Below are 22215 nucleotides of genomic sequence, written 5' to 3'. Positions count from 1 at the left end.
TGCAAGCCCTTTTCGAGTATCTGAAGGGGCTGCTCCTCAAGTTTTGGTTGCACTTCAGCCCCACACTCCTGATCTTTGGGCACTCGGTGTGGAGGAGGGGCGACCGGGAGGATGATTTCCTCATCAGTCTGCACCTGGACCTGGCCAAGTGGCAATTCACAGGTCTAGGCTTTGGGCTGTCGGGGGGTCTGTCCGCCCTGATTGCCTTCCCCTCTTCTGAGATTACGTTCGTGCCTGAGTCTCCCTGGAGAAGGAGCATGCGATGTCCGCTGGTTCACTTGAGGCCTTCTGTGACCAATGGGCACCGCAGGGGCTGGAGTGCATCATTGATGCCAAGAATGGCATTTTAATTTGTATTTTGCTTTATTTAACTGTTTTTAATAAAGTTATTTATTTAAAATGTATATAAAGTGGGCCTGGGGAAATAAAGGCTCCCTCAAGCAAAATAAAAGGGGCCTGGGGTACAAAGGCCACCTTATAAAAGCAAAAAAAACAGGTCCAATGCTCCCTCAAAAAAAAAGAAAAAAATGGGTTAGATACAGAGTAAAGCTCCCTCTGCACCGTCCCATCAAACACTCCCAGCACGGGTTTGATACAGAATAAAGCTCCCTCTACACTGTCCCAATCAAACACTCCCAGGGCTGGTACGGCATGGGGTTAGATACAGAGAAAAGCCACTCTTCATCTCATTGACCATTTCAGTTCAGTGCATAGGGGTCAGTATCTCACTATATTCAGCCCTCAGCTCTGTTGCCATCCAATCTCACTGACACGGACTTTGCAATAGTAGGGATCAGGGTTTATATTCAGAGTGGGCAGGGTAGCTATAAGGTTGTGCGAGTGTCTGTGTGTTTGTATGTGTGTGTTAGTCTCTGTGTGGCTGTGTGTGTCTCTGTGTGCATTTGTCTGTGTCTCTGAGTGTGATGTGTCTGTGTCTTTCTGTGTGACAATGTGTGTTTCTGTGTGACATTGTATATTTGTGTCTTTATGTTAGTCTGACTGTGTCTTTCTGTGTTTGTGAGACTGTGTGTGTTTCTGTGTGTGTCTCTATTTTTATCTGTTTGTGTGTCTGAGGTGTGTGTGTGTCTGAGGTGTGTGTGTGTCTGTGTGTCTGAGGTGTATGTCTGTGTCTCTGTTTGATTGTGTATCTGAGTTGTTTGCATGTCTGTGTGTGTGTTTGTTTGATTGTGAATCAGAGTTAAGTGTCTATGTGTGTGTCTCTGTTTGATTGTGAATCTGAGTTGTGTGTCTGTGTGTGTGTCTCTGTGTATCTGAGTTGTGTGTCTGTCTGATTGTGTATCTGAGTTGTGTGTATGTCTGTTTGTGTGTGTCTGTTTGATTGCGTACCTGAGGTTTGTGTGTGTATATCTAAGTTGTATGTACGTCTGTGTCTTTGTTTGTTTAGTTTAGTTTAGTTTAGAGATACAGCACTGAAACAGGCCCTTCGGCCCACCGAGCCTGTGCCGACCATCAACCACCCATTTATACTAATCCTACACTACTTCCATATTCTTACCACGTCCCCACATGTCCCTATATTTCCCTACCACCTACCTACACTAGTGGCAATTTATAATGGCCAACTAACCTATCAACAGCAAGTCTTTGGGCATGTGGGAGGAAACCGGAGCACCCGGAGGAAACCCACGCAGACACAGGGAGAACTTGCAAACTCCACACAGGCAGTACCCAGAATTGAACCCGGGTCGCTGGAGCTGTGAGGCTGCGGTGCTAACCACTGCACCACTGTGCCGCCCCGATTTGATTGTGTACCTGAGGTGTGTGTCTGTCTGTGTGTGTGCGTTTGTGTCTCTGAGTTGTGTGTGTGTCTGTCTGTTTGGTTGTGTATCAGACTCTGTGTGTGTGTGTGTGTCTGTCTCTGTGCGTGATTGTGTGTGTCTGTTTGATTGTATGTGTGTAGATGTGTCTTGGTTTGACTGTGTGTGTCTGTCTGTGTATGTGTCTCTGTATGTGTCTGTTTGATTGTGTGTGTCTGTCTGTGTATGTGAACGTATCTGTGTGTGTATCTGTTAAATTGTGTGTGTGTGTGTGTGTGTGTGTATATGTGTCTGTTTGTGTGCTTGTCTGTCTGGAAACGTACCATTCTAAAGAGAGCGCATCAGGTTGTGCTGGAGCTGTCCTCGGTGTCGCTGTTGAGTCCCTGCTGACTGGACAAAGTGTTTCGCAGAAAGCCGTACTTTTAATCACTGTCTCCTTGCTGTTAAGTGAAACTGTGGAAGTCAAGCTCGAGCACTATAAAGGGGCGACCTGGCCAGCTCAGGGAGCTGAGGTAAGCCTCTGGATATCCTTCGCTTGGCGTCACGATAACTCCATTACGAAAATCAATGCGGAGGATCTCAGTGGCATTACACTGGCTGGGATCTATAACCCACGCACCGTCCTCCCTCCCCTGCAGTATTCCAGCCTGGGCTTTGCTCTGTAGCTGGAGGGAGTGTTAATGCAGGATGTGGCAGTCTGGCCAGTCTCTCGCTACTGCTGCTGTTGCACGTTGCTAAACTCCCGGGAGCCGTTCCCCTGGCTGCAGCAGGACTCGTTGCTGGAAAGTTTTAGCAGAGCCACGCCGACCCAGGCAGGATTCCCCCGCCCCCTGGGTGATGGAGTTAATAGCAGTGGCCGTTGTGATTGTGCTGTTCATCGGAGTTCTCAAACAGTTTGGCATCTTGGAGCCTATGTCGATGGAAGGTACTTAAGCCTCTCCTTTTCCTAGAATTAAGACTAAAATGTAATGTTATCCGGGAGGCTGGCTGCTGGAATCTGAGCAGTGTTGTGCGTCACTGGCGGGAGTGCTGGTGAGTACCTGAATCAGTCGAGTTTCTGCTTCCAGCTCTGTCTCTGATCAGCACCCCTCCCCTCCCCGCAACTGGCCAACGGCGGCAGAGGATCTCACCTTCCCGAGAGCCACATCTGCTTTGAAGCACTCAGCCGAGAGATCCCTCCTGGTGAGCTCTTAACTCATTCTGAATCCCAGCCACTTGCATCAGGTTAAAGCCGGGCTTCTGATGAAGGGGCACCGGCCTGAAACTTTAACTGAGCTATTTTATAATCTCAGCCTCGAGATTGCAAAAGGCCAGGAGGGTTTGCGTTTCAGCTAAATGCATTCAGAGGAAAGGCAGCTGCAGTGAGCTGGTGCTGTGCCTCTGCTGTGGCTTGCCCTGCCTTCCAATATTGCCAATACCTGAAAGCAAGGGCTCACACTTGTTGCACTCCACCTGTTGGGTGGGCCCTGTGCAAATTCAAGGCAAAGCTTTTCCTAAATGGCAGCTTAACAGACAGATGCCTCTGTAACTTAATGTGCAGGGTTCCTGAGATTGGCAGAGTCTGAGAGAAACAAGTGTGGACAGCATTCCTGTTGACTGTGAACAGTAAGATTGGCACATCCGTATCACAGGATCTGAAGCATAGTGGGATGCACAAGAGGGAAGCAAATTCAGCAGTAACGTTCAAAAGGGAATTGGGTAAATAGACAAAATGGGGAGAAAAAAAAAACAGCATGGGATTTAGAGCAGGGGAGTGGGGCCAATCAGGTAGCTCTTCCAAAGGTCCAGCACAAGCACAATGGGCTGAATGGGCTCTTCCTGTGTCGTGTCGTTCCATGATCTCATAACATACTTCAGGCCGGGGTTGGGGGTTTCACGAGGTTGAAGTTGTACATTGGGCCAGTAGAAATGCTGCAGATTAGAGTCCTCACCTCCCCTTACCAACCCCCCCCACCGCCGGGGACAAAGCAATGCTACCAGCAATCGCGGCAACAAAGTCCATTGCCTTCAAAGTTTGCCCCTTCTCCAGCTCACAGACGTTGACCTGGCTCCGAAGGGCGTTGACAGACTCTGGACCAGGAGATGCAGGCTGCACTCTCAGTAGCATACAGTTTCCCTTGCACTGACTCTAAGTAGGATACAGTTCCCCTGGCACTGACTCTCAGTGGGATACAGTTCCCCTGGCACTGACTCTCAGTAGGATACAGTTCCCCTGGCACTGAGACTCAGAGGGAATACTTCCCTGGCACTGACTCTCAGTGGGATACAGTTCCCCTGGCACTGACTCTCAGGAGGGTACAGTCCCCCTGGCACTGACTCTCAGTGGGATACAGTTCCCTGACACTGACTCTCAGTGGGATACAGTTCCCCTGGCACTGACTCTCAGTGGGATACAGTTCCCTGACACTGACTCTCAGTGGGATACAGTTCCCCTGCCACTGACTCTCAGGAAGAAAAAGTTCCCTGGCACTGACTCTCAGTGGGATACAGTTCCCTGGCACTGACTCTCAGTAGGATACAGTTCCCTGGCACTGACTCTCAGTAGGATACTGTTCCCTGGCATTGACTCTCAGTAGGATACAGTTCCCTGGCACTGACTCTCAGTAGGATACTGTTCCCTGGCACTGACTCTCAGTAGGATACAGTTCCCTGGCACTGACTCTCAGTAGGATACTGTTCCCTGGCATTGACTCTCAGTAGGATACAGATCCCTGGCACTGACTCTCAGTAGGATACTGTTACTTGGCATTAACTCTCAGCAGGATACAGTTCCCTGGCATTGACTCTCAGTAGGGTACAGTTCCCTGGCACTGACTCTCAGTAGGATACTGTTCCCTGGCACTGACCCTCAGTAGGATACAGTTCCCCTGGCACTGACTCTCAGGAAGAAACAGTTCCCTGGCACTGACTCTCAGTAGGATACCGTCCCCTGGCATTGACCGTCAGTAGGATACAGTGCCCCTGGCGCTGACTCTCAGTAGGATACTGTTCCTCTAGCATTGACTCTCAGTAGGATACAGTTCCCTGGCACTGAATCTCAGTAGGATACTGTTCCCTGGCATTGACTCTCAGTAGGATACAGTTCCCTGGCACTGACTCTCAGTTGGATACAGTTCCCTGGCACTGACTCTCAGTAGAAAACAGTTCCCTGGCACTGACTCTCAGTAGGATACAGTTCCCTGGCATTGACTCTCAGTAGGATACAGTTCCCCTGGCACTGACTCTCAGTGGGATACAGTTCCCTGACACTGACTCTCAGTGGGATACAGTTCCCCTGGCACTGTCTCTCAGGAAGAAACAGTTCCCTGGCACTGATTCTCAGTAGGGTACCGTCCCCTGGCACTGACCCTCAGTAGGATACAGTTCCCCTGGCACTGACTCTCAGGAAGAAACAGTTCCCTGGCACTGACTCTCAGTAGGATACCGTCCCCTGGCATTGACCGTCAGTAGGATACAGTGCCCCTGGCGCTGACTCTCAGTAGGATACAGTTCCCTGGCACTCACTCTCAGTAGGATACTGTTCCCTGGCACTGACTCTCAGTAGGAGACAGTTCCCTGGCACTGACTCTCAGTAGGAGACAGTTCCCTGGCACTGACTCTCAGTGGGATACAGTTCCCTGGCACTGACTCTCAGTAGGATACAGTTCCCTGGCATTGACTCTCAGCAGGATACTGTTCCCTGGCATTGACTCTCAGTAGGATACAGTTCCCTGGCACTGACTCTCAGTAGGATACAGTTCCCTGGCACTGACTCTCAGTAGGATACATTTCCCCTGGCACTGACTCTCAGTGGGATACAGTTCCCTGGCACTGACTCTCAGTAGGATACAGTTCCCCTGGCACTGACTCTCAGTAGGATACAGTTCCCTGGCACTGACTCTCAGGAGGATACAGTTCCCCTGGCACTGCATCTTAGTAGGATACAGTTCCCCTGCCACTGACTCTCAGGAAGAAACAGTTCCCTGGCACTGACTCTCAGTGGGATACAGTTCCCTGGCACTGACTCTCAGTAGGATACTGTTCCCTGGCACTGACTCTTAGTAGGATACTGTTCCCTGGCATTGACTCTCAGTACGATACAGTTCCCTGGCACTGACTCTCAGTAGGATACTGTTCCCTGGCATTGACTCTCAGTAGGATACAGTTCCCTGGCATTGACTCTCAGTAGGAAACTGTTCCCTGGCATTGACTCTCAGTACGATACAGTTCCCTGGCACTGACTCTCAGTAGGATACTGTTCCCTGGCATTGACTCTCAGTAGGATACAGTTCCCTGGCACTGAGTCTCAGTGGGATACAGTTATCCTGGCACTGACTCTCAGTAGGATACTGTTCCTCTCGCACTGACTGTCAGTAGGATACAGTTCCCTGGCACTGACTCTCAGTGGGATACAGTTCCCTGGCACTGACTCTCAGTAGGATACTGTTCCCTGGCATTGACTCTCAGTAGGATACAGTTCCCTGGCACTGACTCTCAGTAGGATACAGTTCCCTGGCATTGACTCTCAGTCGGATACAGTTCCCTGGCACTGACTCTCAGTAGGATACTGTTCCCTGGTATTGACTCTCAGTGGGATACAGTTTCCTGACACTGACTCTCAGTGGGATACAGTTCCCCTGGCACTGACTCTCAGGAAGAAACAGTTCCCTGGCACTGACACTCAGTAGGATACTGTCCCCTGGCACTGACCCTCAGCAGGATACAGTTCCCCTGGCACTGACTCTCAGGAAGAAACAGTTCCCTGGCACTGACTCTCAGTAGGATACCGTCCCCTGGGACTGACCCTCAGTAGGAGACAGTTCCCTGGCACTGAATCTCAGTAGGAGACAGTTCCCTGGCACTGACTCTCAGTAGGATACTGTTCCTCTCGCACTGACTGTCAGTAGGATACTGTTCCCTGGCACTGACTCTCAGTAGGATACTGTTCCTCTCGCACTGACTGTCAGAAGGATACTGTTCCCTGGCACTGACTCTCAGTAGGATACAGGTCCCTGGCACTGACTCTCAGTAGGATACTGTTCCTCTCGCACTGACTGTCAGTAGGATACTGTTCCCTGGCACTGACTCTCAGTGGGATACAGTTGTCCTGGCACTGACTCTCAGTAGGATACTGTTCCTCTCGCACTGACTGTCAGTAGGATACAGTTCCCTGGCACTGACTCTCAGTGGGATACAGTTCCCTGGCACTGACTCTCAGTAGGATACAGTTCCCTGGCACTGACTCTCAGTAGGATACTGTTCCTCTCGCACTGACTGTCAGTAGGATACTGTTCCCTGGCACTGACTCTCAGTGGGATACTGTTCCCTGGCACTGCCTCTCAGTAGGATACTGTTCCTCTCGCACTGACTGTCAGTAGGATACTGTTCCCTGGCACTGACTCTCAGTAGGATACTGTTCCCTGGCACTGACTCTCAGTAGGATACTGTTCCTCTCGCACTGACTGTCAGTAGGATACTGTTCCTCTCGCACTGACTGTCAGTAGGATACTGTTCCCTGGCATTGACTCTCAGTAGGACACAGTTCCCTGGCACTGACTCTCAGTAGGATACTGTTCCTCTAGCATTGCCTCTCAGTAGGATACAGTTCCCTGGCACTGAATCTCAGTAGGATACTGTTCCCTGGCATTGACTCTCAGTAGGATACAGTTCCCTGGCACTGACTCTCAGTAGGATACTGTTCCCTGGCATTGACTCTCAGTAGGATACAGTTCCCTGGCACTGACTCTCAGTTGGATACAGTTCCCTGGCACTGACTCTCAGTTGGATACAGTTCCCTGGCACTGACTCTCAGTAGGAAACAGTTCCCTGGCACTGACTCTCAGTAGGATACAGTTCCCTGGCATTGACTCTCAGTAGGATACAGTTCCCCTGGCACTGACTCTCAGTGGGATACAGTTCCCTGACACTGACTCTCAGTGGGATACAGTTCCCCTGGCACTGTCTCTCAGGAAGAAACAGTTCCCTGGCACTGATTCTCAGTAGGGTACCGTCCCCTGGCACTGACTCTCAGTAGGACACAGTTCTCCTGGTGCTGACTCTCAGTGGGACACAGTTCTCCTGGTACTGGCTCTCAGTAGGACACAGTTCTCCTGGTACTGGCTCTCAGTAGGACACAGTTCTCCTGGTGCTGACTCTCAGTAGGACACAGTTCTCCTGGTGCTGACTCAGTAGGACACAGTTCTCCTGGTACTGACTCTCAGTAGGACACAGTTCTCCTGGTGCTGACTCTCAGTAGGACACAGTTCTCCTGGTGCTGACTCAGTAGGACACAGTTCTCCTGGTACTGACTCTCAGTAGGACACAGTTCTCCTGGTGCTGACTCTCAGTAGGACCCAGTTCTCCTGGTGCTGACTCTCAGTTGGACACAGTTCTCCTGGTGCTGACTCTCAGTGGGACACAGTTCCCCTGGTGCTGACTCTCAGTGGGACACAGTTCTCCTGGTGCTGACTCTCAGTGGGACACAGTTCTCCTGGTGCTGACTCAGTAGGACACAGTTCCGCTGGTACTGACTCTCAGTAGGATACTGTTCCCTGGCATTGACTCTCAGTAGGATACAGTTCCCTGGCATTGACTCTCAGTAGGAAACTGTTCCCTGGCATTGACTCTCAGTACGATACAGTTCCCTGGCACTGACTCTCAGTAGGATACTGTTCCCTGGCATTGACTCTCAGTAGGATACAGTTCCCTGGCACTGAGTCTCAGTGGGATACAGTTATCCTGGCACTGACTCTCAGTAGGATACTGTTCCTCTCGCACTGACTGTCAGTAGGATACAGTTCCCTGGCACTGACTCTCAGTGGGATACAGTTCCCTGGCACTGACTCTCAGTAGGAAACTGTTCCCTGGCATTGACTCTCAGTAGAATACAGTTCCCTGGCACTGATTCTCAGTAGGATACAGTTCCCTGGCATTGACTCTCAGTCGGATACAGTTCCCTGGCACTGACTCTCAGTAGGATACTGTTCCCTGGTATTGACTCTCAGTGGGATACAGTTTCCTGACACTGACTCTCAGTGGGATACAGTTCCCCTGGCACTGACTCTCAGGAAGAAACAGTTCCCTGGCACTGACACTCAGTAGGATACTGTCCCCTGGCACTGACCCTCAGCAGGATACAGTTCCCCTGGCACTGACTCTCAGGAAGAAACAGTTCCCTGGCACTGACTCTCAGTAGGATACCGTCCCCTGGGACTGACCCTCAGTAGGAGACAGTTCCCTGGCACTGAATCTCAGTAGGAGACAGTTCCCTGGCACTGACTCTCAGTAGGATACTGTTCCTCTCGCACTGACTGTCAGTAGGATACTGTTCCCTGGCACTGACTCTCAGTAGGATACTGTTCCTCTCGCACTGACTGTCAGAAGGATACTGTTCCCTGGCACTGACTCTCAGTAGGATACAGGTCCCTGGCACTGACTCTCAGTAGGATACTGTTCCTCTCGCACTGACTGTCAGTAGGATACTGTTCCCTGGCACTGACTCTCAGTGGGATACAGTTGTCCTGGCACTGACTCTCAGTAGGATACTGTTCCTCTCGCACTGACTGTCAGTAGGATACAGTTCCCTGGCACTGACTCTCAGTGGGATACAGTTCCCTGGCACTGACTCTCAGTAGGATACAGTTCCCTGGCACTGACTCTCAGTAGGATACTGTTCCTCTCGCACTGTCTGTCAGTAGGATACTGTTCCCTGGCACTGACTCTCAGTGGGATACTGTTCCCTGGCACTGCCTCTCAGTAGGATACTGTTCCTCTCGCACTGACTGTCAGTAGGATACTGTTCCCTGGCACTGACTCTCAGTAGGATACAGTTCCCTGGCACTGACTCTCAGTAGGATACTGTTCCTCTCGCACTGACTGTCAGTAGGATACTGTTCCTCTCGCACTGACTGTCAGTAGGATACTGTTCCCTGGCATTGACTCTCAGTAGGATACAGTTCCCTGGCACTGACTCTCAGTAGGATACTGTTCCTCTAGCATTGACTCTCAGTAGGATACAGTTCCCTGGCACTGAATCTCAGTAGGATACTGTTCCCTGGCATTGACTCTCAGTAGGATACAGTTCCCTGGCACTGACTCACAGTAGGATACTGTTCCCTGGCATTGACTCTCAGTAGGATACAGTTCCCTGGCACTGACTCTCAGTTGGATACAGTTCCCTGGCACTGACTCTCAGTTGGATACAGTTCCCTGGCACTGACTCTCAGTAGGAAACAGTTCCCTGGAACTGACTCTCAGTAGGATACAGTTCCCTGGCATTGACTCTCAGTAGGATACAGTTCCCCTGGCACTGACTCTCAGTGGGATACAGTTCCCTGACACTGACTCTCAGTGGGATACAGTTCCCCTGGCACTGTCTCTCAGGAAGAAACAGTTCCCTGGCACTGATTCTCAGTAGGGTACCGTCCCCTGGCACTGACTCTCAGTAGGACACAGTTCTCCTGGTGCTGACTCTCAGTGGGACACAGTTCTCCTGGTACTGGCTCTCAGTAGGACACAGTTCTCCTGGTGCTGACTCTCAGTAGGACACAGTTCTCCTGGTGCTGACTCAGTAGGACACAGTTCTCCTGGTACTGACTCTCAGTAGGACACAGTTCTCCTGGTGCTGACTCTCAGTAGGACACAGTTCTCCTGGTGCTGACTCAGTAGGACACAGTTCTCCTGGTACTGACTCTCAGTAGGACACAGTTCTCCTGGTGCTGACTCTCAGTAGGACCCAGTTCTCCTGGTGCTGACTCTCAGTTGGACACAGTTCTCCTGGTGCTGACTCTCAGTGGGACACAGTTCCCCTGGTGCTGACTCTCAGTGGGACACAGTTCTCCTGGTGCTGACTCTCAGTGGGACACAGTTCTCCTGGTGCTGACTCAGTAGGACACAGTTCCGCTGGTACTGACTCTCAGTAGGACACAGTTCTCCTGGTGCTGACTCTCAGTAGGACACAGTTCTCCTGGTGCTGACTCAGTAGGACACAGTTCTCCTGGTGCTGACTCTCAGTGGGACACAGTTCCCCTGGTACTGACTCTCAGTAGGACACAGTTCTCCTGGTGCTGACTCTCAGTGGGACACTGTTCTCCTGGTGCTGACTCAGTAGGACACAGTTCTCCTGGTGCTGACTCACAGTAGGACACAGTTCTCCTATTACTGACTCTCAGTGGGACACAGTTCTCCTGGTGCTGACTCTCAGTAGGACACAGTTCTCCTGGTACTGGCTCTCAGAAGGACACAGTTCTCCTGGTACTGACTCTCAGTAGGACACAGTTCTCCTGGTACTGACTCTCAGTAGGACACAGTTCCCCTAGTACTGACTCTCAGTAGGACACAGTTCTCCTGATGCTGACTCAGTAGGACACAGTTCTCCTGGTACTGACTCTCAGTTGGACACAGTTCTCCTGGTACTGACTCTCAATAGGACACAGTTCTCCTGGTGCTGACTCAGTAGGACACAGTTCCCTTGGTACTGACTCTCAGTAGGACACAGTTCTCCTGGTGCTGACTCTCAGTAGGACACAGTTCTCCTGGTACTGGCTCTCAGTAGGACACAGTTCTCCTGGTGCTGACTCTCAGTAGGACACAGTTCTCCTGGTGCTGACTCAGTAGGACACAGTTCTCCTGGTACTGACTCTCAGCAGGACACAGTTCTCCTGGTGCTGACTGTCAGTAGGACACAGTTCTCCTGGTGCTGACTGTCAGTAGGACACAGCTCTCCTGGGACTGGCTCTCAGTAGGACACAGTTCTCCTGGTGCTGGCTCTCAGTAGGACACAGTTCTCCTGGTGCTGACTCTCAGTAGGACACAGTTCTCCAGGTGCTGACTCTCAGTAGGACACAGTTCCCCTGGTGCTGACTCTCAGTAGGACACAGTTCCCCTGGTGCTGACTCTCAGTTGGACACAGTTCTCCTGGTACTGTCTCTCAGTGGGACACAGTTCCCCTGGTGCTGTCTCTCAGTGGGACACAGTTCCCCTGTTGCTGACTCTCAGTGGGACACATTTCCCCTGGTGCTGACTCTCAGTAGGACACAGTTCCCCTGATGATGACTCTCAGTTGGACACAGTTCTCCTGGTACTGACTCTCAGTAGGACACAGTTCTCCTGGTGCTGACTCTCAGTGGGACACAGTTCCCCTGGTACTGACTCTCAGTAGGACACAGTTCTCCTGGTGCTGACTCAGTAGGACACAGTTCCCCTGGTACTGACTCTCAGTAGGACACAGTTCCCCTGGTACTGACTCTCAGTAGGACACAGTTCCCCTGGTACTGACTCTCAGTAGGACACAGTTCTCCTGTTGCTGACTCAGTTGGACACAGTTCTCCTGGTACTGACTCTCAGTAGGACACAGTTCTCCTGGTACTGACTCTCAGTGGGACACAGTTCCCCTGGTACTGACTCTCAGTTGGACACAGTTCTCCTGGTGCTGACTCTCAGTGGGACACAGTTCCCCTGGTACTGACTCTCAGTAGAACACAGTTCTCCTGGTGCTGACTCTCAGTGGGACACAGTTCTCCTGGTGCTGACTCAGTAGGACACAGTTCCCCTGGTACTGACTCTCAGTAGGACACAGTTCCCCTGGTACTGACTCTCAGTAGGACACAGTTCTCCTGTTGCTGACTCAGTAGGACACAGTTCTCCTGGTACTGACTTTCAGTAGGACACAGTTCTCCTGGTACTGACTCTCAGTGGAACACAGTTCCCCTGGTACTGACTCTCAGTTGGACACAGTTCTCCTGGTGCTGACTCTCAGGAGGACACAGTTCCCCTGGTACTGACTCTCAGTAGGACACAGTTCACCTGGTACTGACTCTCAGTAGGATACAGTTCTCCTGGTGCTGACTCTCAGTGGGACACAGTTCTCCTGGTGCTGACTCTCAGGAGGACACAGTTCCCCTGGTACTGACTCTCAGTGGGACACAGTTCCCCTGGTGCTGACTCTCAGTGGGACACAGTTCCCCTGGTGCTGACTCTCAGTGGGACACAGTTCTCCTGGTGCTGACTCTCAGTGGGACACAGTTCTCCTGGTGCTGACTCAGTAGGACACAGTTCCGCTGGTACTGACTCTCAGTCGGACACAGTTCTCCTGGGACTGACTCTCAGTTGGACACAGTTCTCCTGGTGCTGACTCTCAGTAGGACACAGTTCTCCTGGTACTGGCTCTCAGTAGGACACAGTTCTCCTGGTGCTGACTCTCAGTAGGACACAGTTCTCCTGGTACTGGCTCTCAGTAGGACACAGTTCTCCTGGTGCTGACTCTCAGTAGGACACAGTTCTCCAGGTGCTGACTCTCAGTAGGACACAGTTCCCCTGGTGCTGACTCTCAGTAGGACACAGTTCCCCTGGTGCTGACTCTCAGTTGGACACAGTTCTCCTCGTACTGACTCTCAGTGGGACACAGTTCCCCTGGTGCTGACTCTCAGTGGGACACAGTTCCCCTGTTGCTGACTCTCAGTGGGACACATTTCCCCTGGTGCTGACTCTCAGTAGGACACAGTTCCCCTGATGATGACTCTCAGTTGGACACAGTTCTCCTGGTACTGACTCTCAGTAGGACACAGTTCTCCTGGTGCTGACTCTCAGTGGGACACAGTTCCCCTGGTACTGACTCTCAGTGGGACACAGTTCTCCTGGTGCTGACTCAGTAGGACACAGTTCCCCTGGTACTGACTCTCAGTCGGACACAGTTCCCCTGGTACTGACTCTCAGTAGGACACAGTTCTCCTGGTACTGTCTCTCAGTGGGACACAGTTCCCCTGGTACTGACTCTCAGTCGGACACAGTTCTCCTGGTGCTGACTCTCAGTAGGACACAGTTCCCCTGGTACTGACTCTCAGTAGGACACAGTTCTCCTGGTACTGACTCTCAGTGGGACACAGTTCTCCTGGTACTGACTCTCAGTAGGACACAGTTCCCCTGGTCATGACTCTCAGTAGGACTCAGTTCTCCTGGTGCTGACACTCAGTAGGACACAGTTCTCCTGGTACTGACTCTCAGTGGGACACAGTTCTCCTGGTGCTGACTCTCAGTAGGACACAGTTCTCCTGGTACTGACTCTCAGTAGGACACAGTTCTCCTGTTGCTGACTCAGTAGGACACAGTTCTCCTGGTACTGACTTTCAGTAGGACACAGTTCTCCTGGTACTGACTCTCAGTGGAACACAGTTCCCCTGGTACTGACTCTCAGTTGGACACAGTTCTCCTGGTGCTGACTCTCAGTAGGACACAGTTCCCCTGGTATTGACTCTCAGTAGGACACAGTTCTCCTGGTGCTGACTCTCAGTTGGACACAGTTCTCCTGGTGCTGACTCTCAGTGGGACACAGTTCCCCTGGTGCTGACTCTCAGTGGGACACAGTTCTCCTGGTGCTGACTCTCAGTGGGACACAGTTCTCCTGGTGCTGACTCAGTAGGACACAGTTCCGCTGGTACTGACTCTCAGTAGGACACAGTTCTCCTGGTGCTGACTCAGTAGGACACAGTTCTCCTGGTGCTGACTCTCAGTAGGACACAGTTCTCCTGGTACTGACTCTCAGTGGGACACAGTTCTCCTGGTGCTGACTCTCAGTAGGACACAGTTCTCCTGGTACTGGCTCTCAGAAGGACACAGTTCTCCTGGTACTGACTCTCAGTAGGACACAGTTCTCCTGGTACTGACTCTCAGTAGGACACAGTTCTCCTGGTACTGACTCTCATTAGGACACAGTTCTCCTGGTGCTGACTCTCAGTAGGACACAGTTCCCCGAGTACTGACTCTCAGTAGGACACAGTTCTCCTGATGCTGACTCAGTCGGACACAGTTCTCCTGGGACTGACTCTCAGTTGGACACAGTTCTCCTGGTGCTGACTCTCAGTAGGACACAGTTCTCCTGGTACTGACTCTCAATAGGACACAGTTCTCCTGGTGCTGACTCAGTAGGACACAGTTCCCTTGGTACTGACTCTCAGTGGGACACAGTTCTCCTGGTGCTGACTCTCAGCAGGACACAGTTCTCCTGGTACTGGCTCTCAGTAGGACACAGTTTTCCTGGTGCTGACTCTCAGTAGGACACAGTTCTCCTGGTGCTGACTCAGTAGGACACAGTTCTCCTGGTACTGACTCTCAGTAGGACACAGTTCTCCTGGTGCTGACTCTCAGTCGGACACAGTTCTCCTGGTACTGGCTCTCAGTAGGACACAGTTCTCCTGGTGCTGACTCTCAGTAGGACACAGTTCTCCTGGTACTGGCTCTCAGTAGGACACAGTTCTCCTGGTGCTGACTCTCAGTAGGACACAGTTCTCCAGGTGCTGACTCTCAGTAGGACACAGTTCCCCTGGTGCTAACTCTCAGTAGGACACAGTTCCCCTGGTGCTGACTCTCAGTTGGACACAGTTCTCCTGGTACTGACTCTCAGTGGGACACAGTTCCCCTGGTGCTGACTCTCAGTGGGACACAGTTCCCCTGTTGCTGACTCTCAGTGGGACACATTTCCCCTGGTGCTGACTCTCAGTAGGACACAGTTCCCCTGATGATGACTCTCAGTTGGATACAGTTCTCCTGGTGCTGACTCTCAGTAGGACACAGTTCTCCAGGTGCTGACTCTCAGTAGGACACAGTTCCCCTGGTGCTGACTCTCAGTAGGACACAGTTCCCCTGGTGCTGACTCTCAGTTGGACACAGTTCTCCTGGTACTGACTCTCAGTGGGACACAGTTCCCCTGGTGCTGACTCTCAGTGGGACACAGTTCCCCTGTTGCTGACTCTCAGTGCGACACATTTCCCCTGGTGCTGACTCTCAGTAGGACACAGTTCCCCTGATGATGACTCTCAGTTGGACACAGTTCTCCTGGTGCTGACTCTCAGTAGGACACAGTTCCCCTGGTACTGACTCTCAGTAGGACACAGTTCTCCTGTTGCTGACTCAGTAGGACACAGTTCTCCTGGTACTGACTTTCAGTTGGACACAGTTCTCCTGGTGCTGACTCTCAGTAGGACACAGTTCCCCTGGTACTGACTCTCAGTAGGACACAGTTCTCCTGGTGCTGACTCTCAGTTGGACACAGTTCTCCTGGTGCTGACTCTCAGTGGGACACAGTTCCCCTGGTGCTGACTCTCAGTGGGACACAGTTCTCCTGGTGCTGACTCTCAGTGGGACACAGTTCTCCTGGTGCTGACTCAGTAGGACACAGTTCCGCTGGTACTGACTCTCAGTAGGACACAGTTCTCCTGGTGCTGACTCTCAGTAGGACACAGTTCTCCTGGTGCTGACTCAGTAGGACACAGTTCTCCTGGTGCTGACTCTCAGTGGGACACAGTTCCCCTGGTACTGACTCTCAGTAGGACACAGTTCTCCTGGTGCTGACTCTCAGTGGGACACAGTTCTCCTGGTGCTGACTCAGTAGGACACAGTTCTCCTGGTGCTGACTCTCAGTAGGACACAGTTCTCCTGGGACTGACTCTCAGTGGGACACAGTTCTCCTGGTGCTGACTCTCAGTAGGACACAGTTCTCCTGGTACTGGCTCTCAGAAGGACACAGTTCTCCTGGTACTGACTCTCAGTAGGACACAGTTCTCCTGGTACTGACTCTCATTCGGACACAGTTCTCCTGGTGCTGACTCTCAGTAGGACTCTGTTCCCCGAGTACTGACTCTCAGTAGGACACAGTTCTCCTGATGCTGACTCAGTCGGACACAGTTCTCCTGGGACTGACTCTCAGTAGGACACAGTTCTCCTGGTACTGACTCTCAATAGGACACAGTTCTCCTGGTGCTGACTCAGTAGGACACAGTTCCCTTGGTACTGACTCTCAGTCGGACACAGTTCTCCTGGTGCTGACTCTCAGTAGGACACAGTTCTCCTGGTACTGGCTCTCAGTAGGACACAGTTTTCCTGGTGCTGACTCTCAGTAGGACACAGTTCTCCTGGTGCTGACTCAGTAGGACACAGTTCTCCTGGTACTGACTCTCAGTAGGACACAGTTCTCCTGGTGCTGACTCTCAGTAGGACACAGTTCTCCTGGTACTGGCTCTCAGTAGGACACAGTTCTCCTGGTGCTGACTCTCAGTAGGACACAGTTCTCCTGGTACTGGCTCTCAGTAGGACACAGTTCTCCTGGTGCTGACTCTCAGTAGGACACAGTTATCCAGGTGCTGACTCTCAGTAGGACACAGTTCCCCTGGTGCTGACTCTCAGTTGGACACACTTCTCCTGGTACTGACTCTCAGTGGGACACAGTTCCCCTGGTGCTGACTCTCAGTGGGACACAGTTCCCCTGTTGCTGACTCTCAGTGGGACACATTTCCCCTGGTGCTGACTCTCAGTAGGACACAGTTCCCCTGATGATGACTCTCAGTTGGACACAGTTCTCCTGGTACTGACTCTCAGTAGGACACAGTTCTCCTGGTGCTGACTCTCAGTGGGACACAGTTCCCCTGGTACTGACTCTCAGTGGGACACAGTTCTCCTGGTGCTGACTCAGTAGGACACAGTTCCCCTGGTACTGACTCTCAGTCGGACACAGTTCCCCTGGTACTGACTCTCAGTGGGACACAGTTCTCCTGGTGCTGACTCAGTAGGACACAGTTCCCCTGGTACTGACTCTCAGTCGGACACAGTTCCCCTGGTACTGACTCTCAGTAGGACACAGTTCTCCTGGTACTGACTCTCAGTGGGACACAGTTCCCCTGGTACTGACTCTCAGTTGGACACAGTTCTCCTGGTGCTGACTCTCAGTAGGACACAGTTCCCCTGGTACTGACTCTCAGTAGGACACAGTTCTCCTGGTACTGACTCTCAGTGGGACACAGTTCTCCTGGTACTGACTCTCAGTAGGACACAGTTTCCCTGGTCATGACTCTCAGTAGGACTCAGTTCTCCTGGTGCTGACACTCAGTAGGACACAGTTCTCCTGGTACTGACTCTCAGTGGGACACAGTTCTCCTGGTGCTGACTCTCAGTAGGACACAGTTCTCCTGGTACTGACTCTCAGTAGGACACAGTTCTCCTGTTGCTGACTCAGTAGGACACAGTTCTCCTGGTACTGACTCTCAGTAGGACACAGTTCTCCTGGTACTGACTCTCAGTGGAACACAGTTCCCCTGGTACTGACTCTCAGTTGGACACAGTTCTCCTGGTGCTGAATCTCAGTAGGACACAGTTCCCCTGGTACTGACTCTCAGTAGGACACAGTTCTCCTGGTGCTGACTCTCAGTTGGACACAGTTCTCCTGGTACTGACTCTCAGTCGGACACAGTTCCCCTGGTGCTGACTCTCAGTGGGACACAGTTCCCCTGGTGCTGACTCTCAGTGGGACACAGTTCTCCTGGTGCTGACTCTCAGTGGGACACAGTTCTCCTGGTGCTGACTCAGTAGGACACAGTTCCGCTGGTACTGACTCTCAGTAGGACACAGTTCTCCTGGTGCTGACTCTCAGTAGGACACAGTTCTCCTGGTGCTGACTCAGTAGGACACAGTTCTCCTGGTGCTGACTCTCAGTGGGACACAGTTCCCCTGGTACTGACTCTCAGTAGGACACAGTTCTCCTGGTGCTGACTCTCAGTGGGACACAGTTCTCCTGGTGCTGACTCAGTAGGACACAGTTCTCCTGGTGCTGACTCTCAGTAGGACACAGTTCTCCTGGTACTGACTCTCAGTGGGACACAGTTCTCCTGGTGCTGACTCTCAGTAGGACACAGTTCTCCTGGTACTGCCTCTAAGAAGGACACAGTTCTCCTGGTACTGACTCTCAGTAGGACACAGTTCTCCTGGTACTGACTCTCATTAGGACACAGTTCTCCTGGTGCTGACTCTCAGTAGGACACAGTTCCCCTAGTAGTGACTCTCAGTAGGACACAGTTCTCCTGATGCTGACTCAGTTGGACACAGTTCTCCTGGTACTGACTCTCAGTTGGACACAGTTCTCCTGGTGCTGACTCTCAGTAGGACACAGTTCTCCTGGTACTGACTCTCAATAGGACACAGTCTCCTGGTGCTGACTCAGTAGGACACAGTTCCCTTGGTACTGACTCTCAGTGGGACACAGTTCTCCTGGTGCTGACTCAGTAGGACACAGTTCCCCTGGTACTGACTCTCAGTAGGACACAGTTCCCCTGGTACTGACTCTCAGTAGGACACAGTTCTCCTGTTGCTGACTCAGTAGGACACAGTTCTCCTGGTACTGACTCTCAGTAGGACACAGTTCTCCTGGTACTGACTCTCAGTGGAACACAGTTCCCCTGGTACTGACTCTCAGTTGGACACAGTTCTCCTGGTGCTGACTCTCAGTAGGACACAGTTCCCCTGGTACTGACTCTCAGGAGGACACAGTTCTCCTGATACTGACTCTCAGTGGGACACAGTTCTCCTGGTACTGACTCTCAGTAGGACACAGTTCCCCTGGTGCTGACTCTCAGTAGGACACAGTTCCCCTGGTGCTGACTCTCAGTTGGACACAGTTCTCCTGGTACTGACTCTCAGTGGGACACAGTTCCCCTGGTGCTGACTCTCAGTGGGACACAGTTCCCCTGTTGCTGACTCTCAGTGGGACACATTTCCCCTGGTGCTGACTCTCAGTAGGACACAGTTCCCCTGATGATGACTCTCAGTTGGACACAGTTCTCCTGGTGCTGACTCTCAGTAGGACACAGTTCTCCTGGTGCTGACTCTCAGTAGGACACAGTTCTCCTGGTACTGACTCTCAGTAGGACACAGTTCTCCTGGTGCTGACTCTCAGTGGGACACAGTTCCCCTGGTACTGACTCTCAGTGGGACACAGTTCTCCTGGTGCTGACTCAGTAGGACACAGTTCCCCTGGTACTGACTCTCAGTCGGACACAGTTCCCCTGGTACTGACTCTCAGTAGGACACAGTTCTCCTGGTACTGACTCTCAGTGGGACACAGTTCCCCTGGTACTGACTCTCAGTTGGACACAGTTCTCCTGGTGCTGACTCTCAGTAGGACACAGTTCCCCTGGTACTGACTCTCAGTAGGACACAGTTCTCCTGGTACTGACTCTCAGTGGGACACAGTTCTCCTGGTACTGACTCTCAGTAGGACACAGTTTCCCTGGTCATGACTCTCAGTAGGACTCAGTTCTCCTGGTGCTGACACTCAGTAGGACACAGTTCTCCTGGTACTGACTCTCAGTGGGACACAGTTCTCCTGGTGCTGACTCTCAGTAGGACACAGTTCTCCTGGTACTGACTCTCAGTAGGACACAGTTCTCCTGTTGCTGACTCAGTAGGACACAGTTCTCCTGGTACTGACTCTCAGTAGGACACAGTTCTCCTGGTACTGACTCTCAGTGGAACACAGTTCCCCTGGTACTGACTCTCAGTTGGACACAGTTCTCCTGGTGCTGACTCTCAGTAGGACACAGTTCCCCTGGTACTGACTCTCAGTAGGACACAGTTCTCCTGGTGCTGACTCTCAGTTGGACACAGTTCTCCTGGTACTGACTCTCAGTCGGACACAGTTCTCCTGGTGCTGACTCTCAGTGGGACACAGTTCCCCTGGTGCTGACTCTCAGTGGGACACAGTTCTCCTGGTGCTGACTCTCAGTGGGACACAGTTCTCCTGGTGCTGACTCAGTAGGACACAGTTCCGCTGGTACTGACTCTCAGTAGGACACAGTTCTCCTGGTGCTGACTCTCAGTAGGACACAGTTCTCCTGGTGCTGACTCAGTAGGACACAGTTCTCCTGGTGCTGACTCTCAGTGGGACACAGTTCCCCTGGTACTGACTCTCAGTAGGACACAGTTCTCCTGGTGCTGACTCTCAGTGGGACACAGTTCTCCTGGTGCTGACTCAGTAGGACACAGTTCTCCTGGTGCTGACTCTCAGTAGGACACAGTTCTCCTGGTACTGACTCTCAGTGGGACACAGTTCTCCTGGTGCTGACTCTCAGTAGGACACAGTTCTCCTGGTACTGCCTCTCAGAAGGACACAGTTCTCCTGGTACTGACTCTCAGTAGGACACAGTTCTCCTGGTACTGACTCTCATTAGGACACAGTTCTCCTGGTGCTGACTCTCAGTAGGACACAGTTCCCCTAGTAGTGACTCTCAGTAGGACACAGTTCTCCTGATGCTGACTCAGTTGGACACAGTTCTCCTGGTACTGACTCTCAGTTGGACACAGTTCTCCTGGTGCTGACTCTCAGTAGGACACAGTTCTCCTGGTACTGACTCTCAATAGGACACAGTTCTCCTGGTGCTGACTCAGTAGGACACAGTTCCCTTGGTACTGACTCTCAGTGGGACACAGTTCTCCTGGTGCTGACTCAGTAGGACACAGTTCCCCTGGTACTGACTCTCAGTAGGACACAGTTCCCCTGGTACTGACTCTCAGTAGGACACAGTTCTCCTGTTGCTGACTCAGTAGGACACAGTTCTCCTGGTACTGACTCTCAGTAGGACACAGTTCTCCTGGTACTGACTCTCAGTGGAACACAGTTCCCCTGGTACTGACTCTCAGTTGGACACAGTTCTCCTGGTGCTGACTCTCAGTAGGACACAGTTCCCCTGGTACTGACTCTCAGGAGGACACAGTTCTCCTGATACTGACTCTCAGTGGGACACAGTTCTCCTGGTACTGACTCTCAGTAGGACACAGTTCTCCTGGTACTGACTCTCAGTAGGACACAGTCCTCCTGGTGCTGACTCTCAATAGGACACAGTTCCCCTGTTACTGACTCTCAGTTTGACACAGTTCTCCTGGTGCTGACTCAGTAGGACACAGTTCTCCTGGTACTGACTCTCAGTTGGACACAGTTCTCCTGGTACTGACTCTCAGTGGGACACAGTTCTCCTGGTCCTGACTCTCAGTAGGACACAGTTCTCCTGGTGCTGACTCAGTAGGACACAGTTCCCCTGGTACTGACTCTCAGTAGGACACAGTTCCCCTGGTACTGACTCTAGGTAGGACACAGTTCCCCTGGTACTGACTCTCAGTAGGACACAGTTCTCCTGGTGCTGACTCAGCAGGACACAGTTCTCCTGGTACTGACTCTCAGTTGGACACAGTTCTCCTGGTACTGACTCTCAGTAGGACACAGTTCTCCTGGTGCTGACTCTCAGTAGGACACAGTTCCCCTGGTACTGACTCTCAGTAGGACACAGTTCCCCTGGTACTGACTCTCAGTAGGACACAGTTCTCCTGGTGCTGACTCTCAGTGGGACACAGTTCTCCTGGTGCTGACTCAGTAGGACACAGTTCCCCTGGTACTGACTCTCAGTAGGACACAGTTCTCCTGGTGCTGACTCTCAGTAGGACACAGTTCTCCTGGTACTGACTCTCAGTAGGACACAGTTCCCCTGGTCATGACTCTCAGTAGGACTCAGTTCTCCTGGTGCTGACACTCAGTAGGACACAGTTCTCCTGGTACTGACTCTCAGTAGGACACAGTTCTCCTGGTACTGACTCTCAGTAGGACACAGTTCTCCTGGTACTGACTCTCAGTAGGACACAGTTCTCCTGG

The 22215-nt window shown here is 52.0% G+C and overlaps 1 protein-coding gene across 5 annotated transcripts in view; it reads left to right on the top strand.

The window, feature by feature from the left end:
- LOC137357138 (calsenilin-like) overlaps positions 1 to 22215 on the top strand; it is a 92033-nt gene that overhangs the window by 46652 nt on the left and 23166 nt on the right. Inside the window, exon 1 of one of the 5 annotated variants that reach the window (XM_068023201.1) lies at positions 2616 to 2703. The exons of the other annotated variants lie outside the window; for them this stretch is intronic. Coding sequence (XP_067879302.1) covers positions 2616 to 2703 — 88 coding nt within the window. Of the gene's footprint in view, positions 1 to 2615; positions 2704 to 22215 lie in introns of those variants that run through there. 5 annotated transcript variants of the gene reach the window in all.

The sequence above is a fragment of the Heterodontus francisci genome, chromosome 47 (assembly GCF_036365525.1).
Source record: "Heterodontus francisci isolate sHetFra1 chromosome 47, sHetFra1.hap1, whole genome shotgun sequence".
Taxonomy (NCBI): domain Eukaryota; kingdom Metazoa; phylum Chordata; class Chondrichthyes; order Heterodontiformes; family Heterodontidae; genus Heterodontus; species Heterodontus francisci.
Note: the sequence above shows the minus strand (reverse complement) of the source record. Positions and strands in the feature narration are given on the sequence as shown.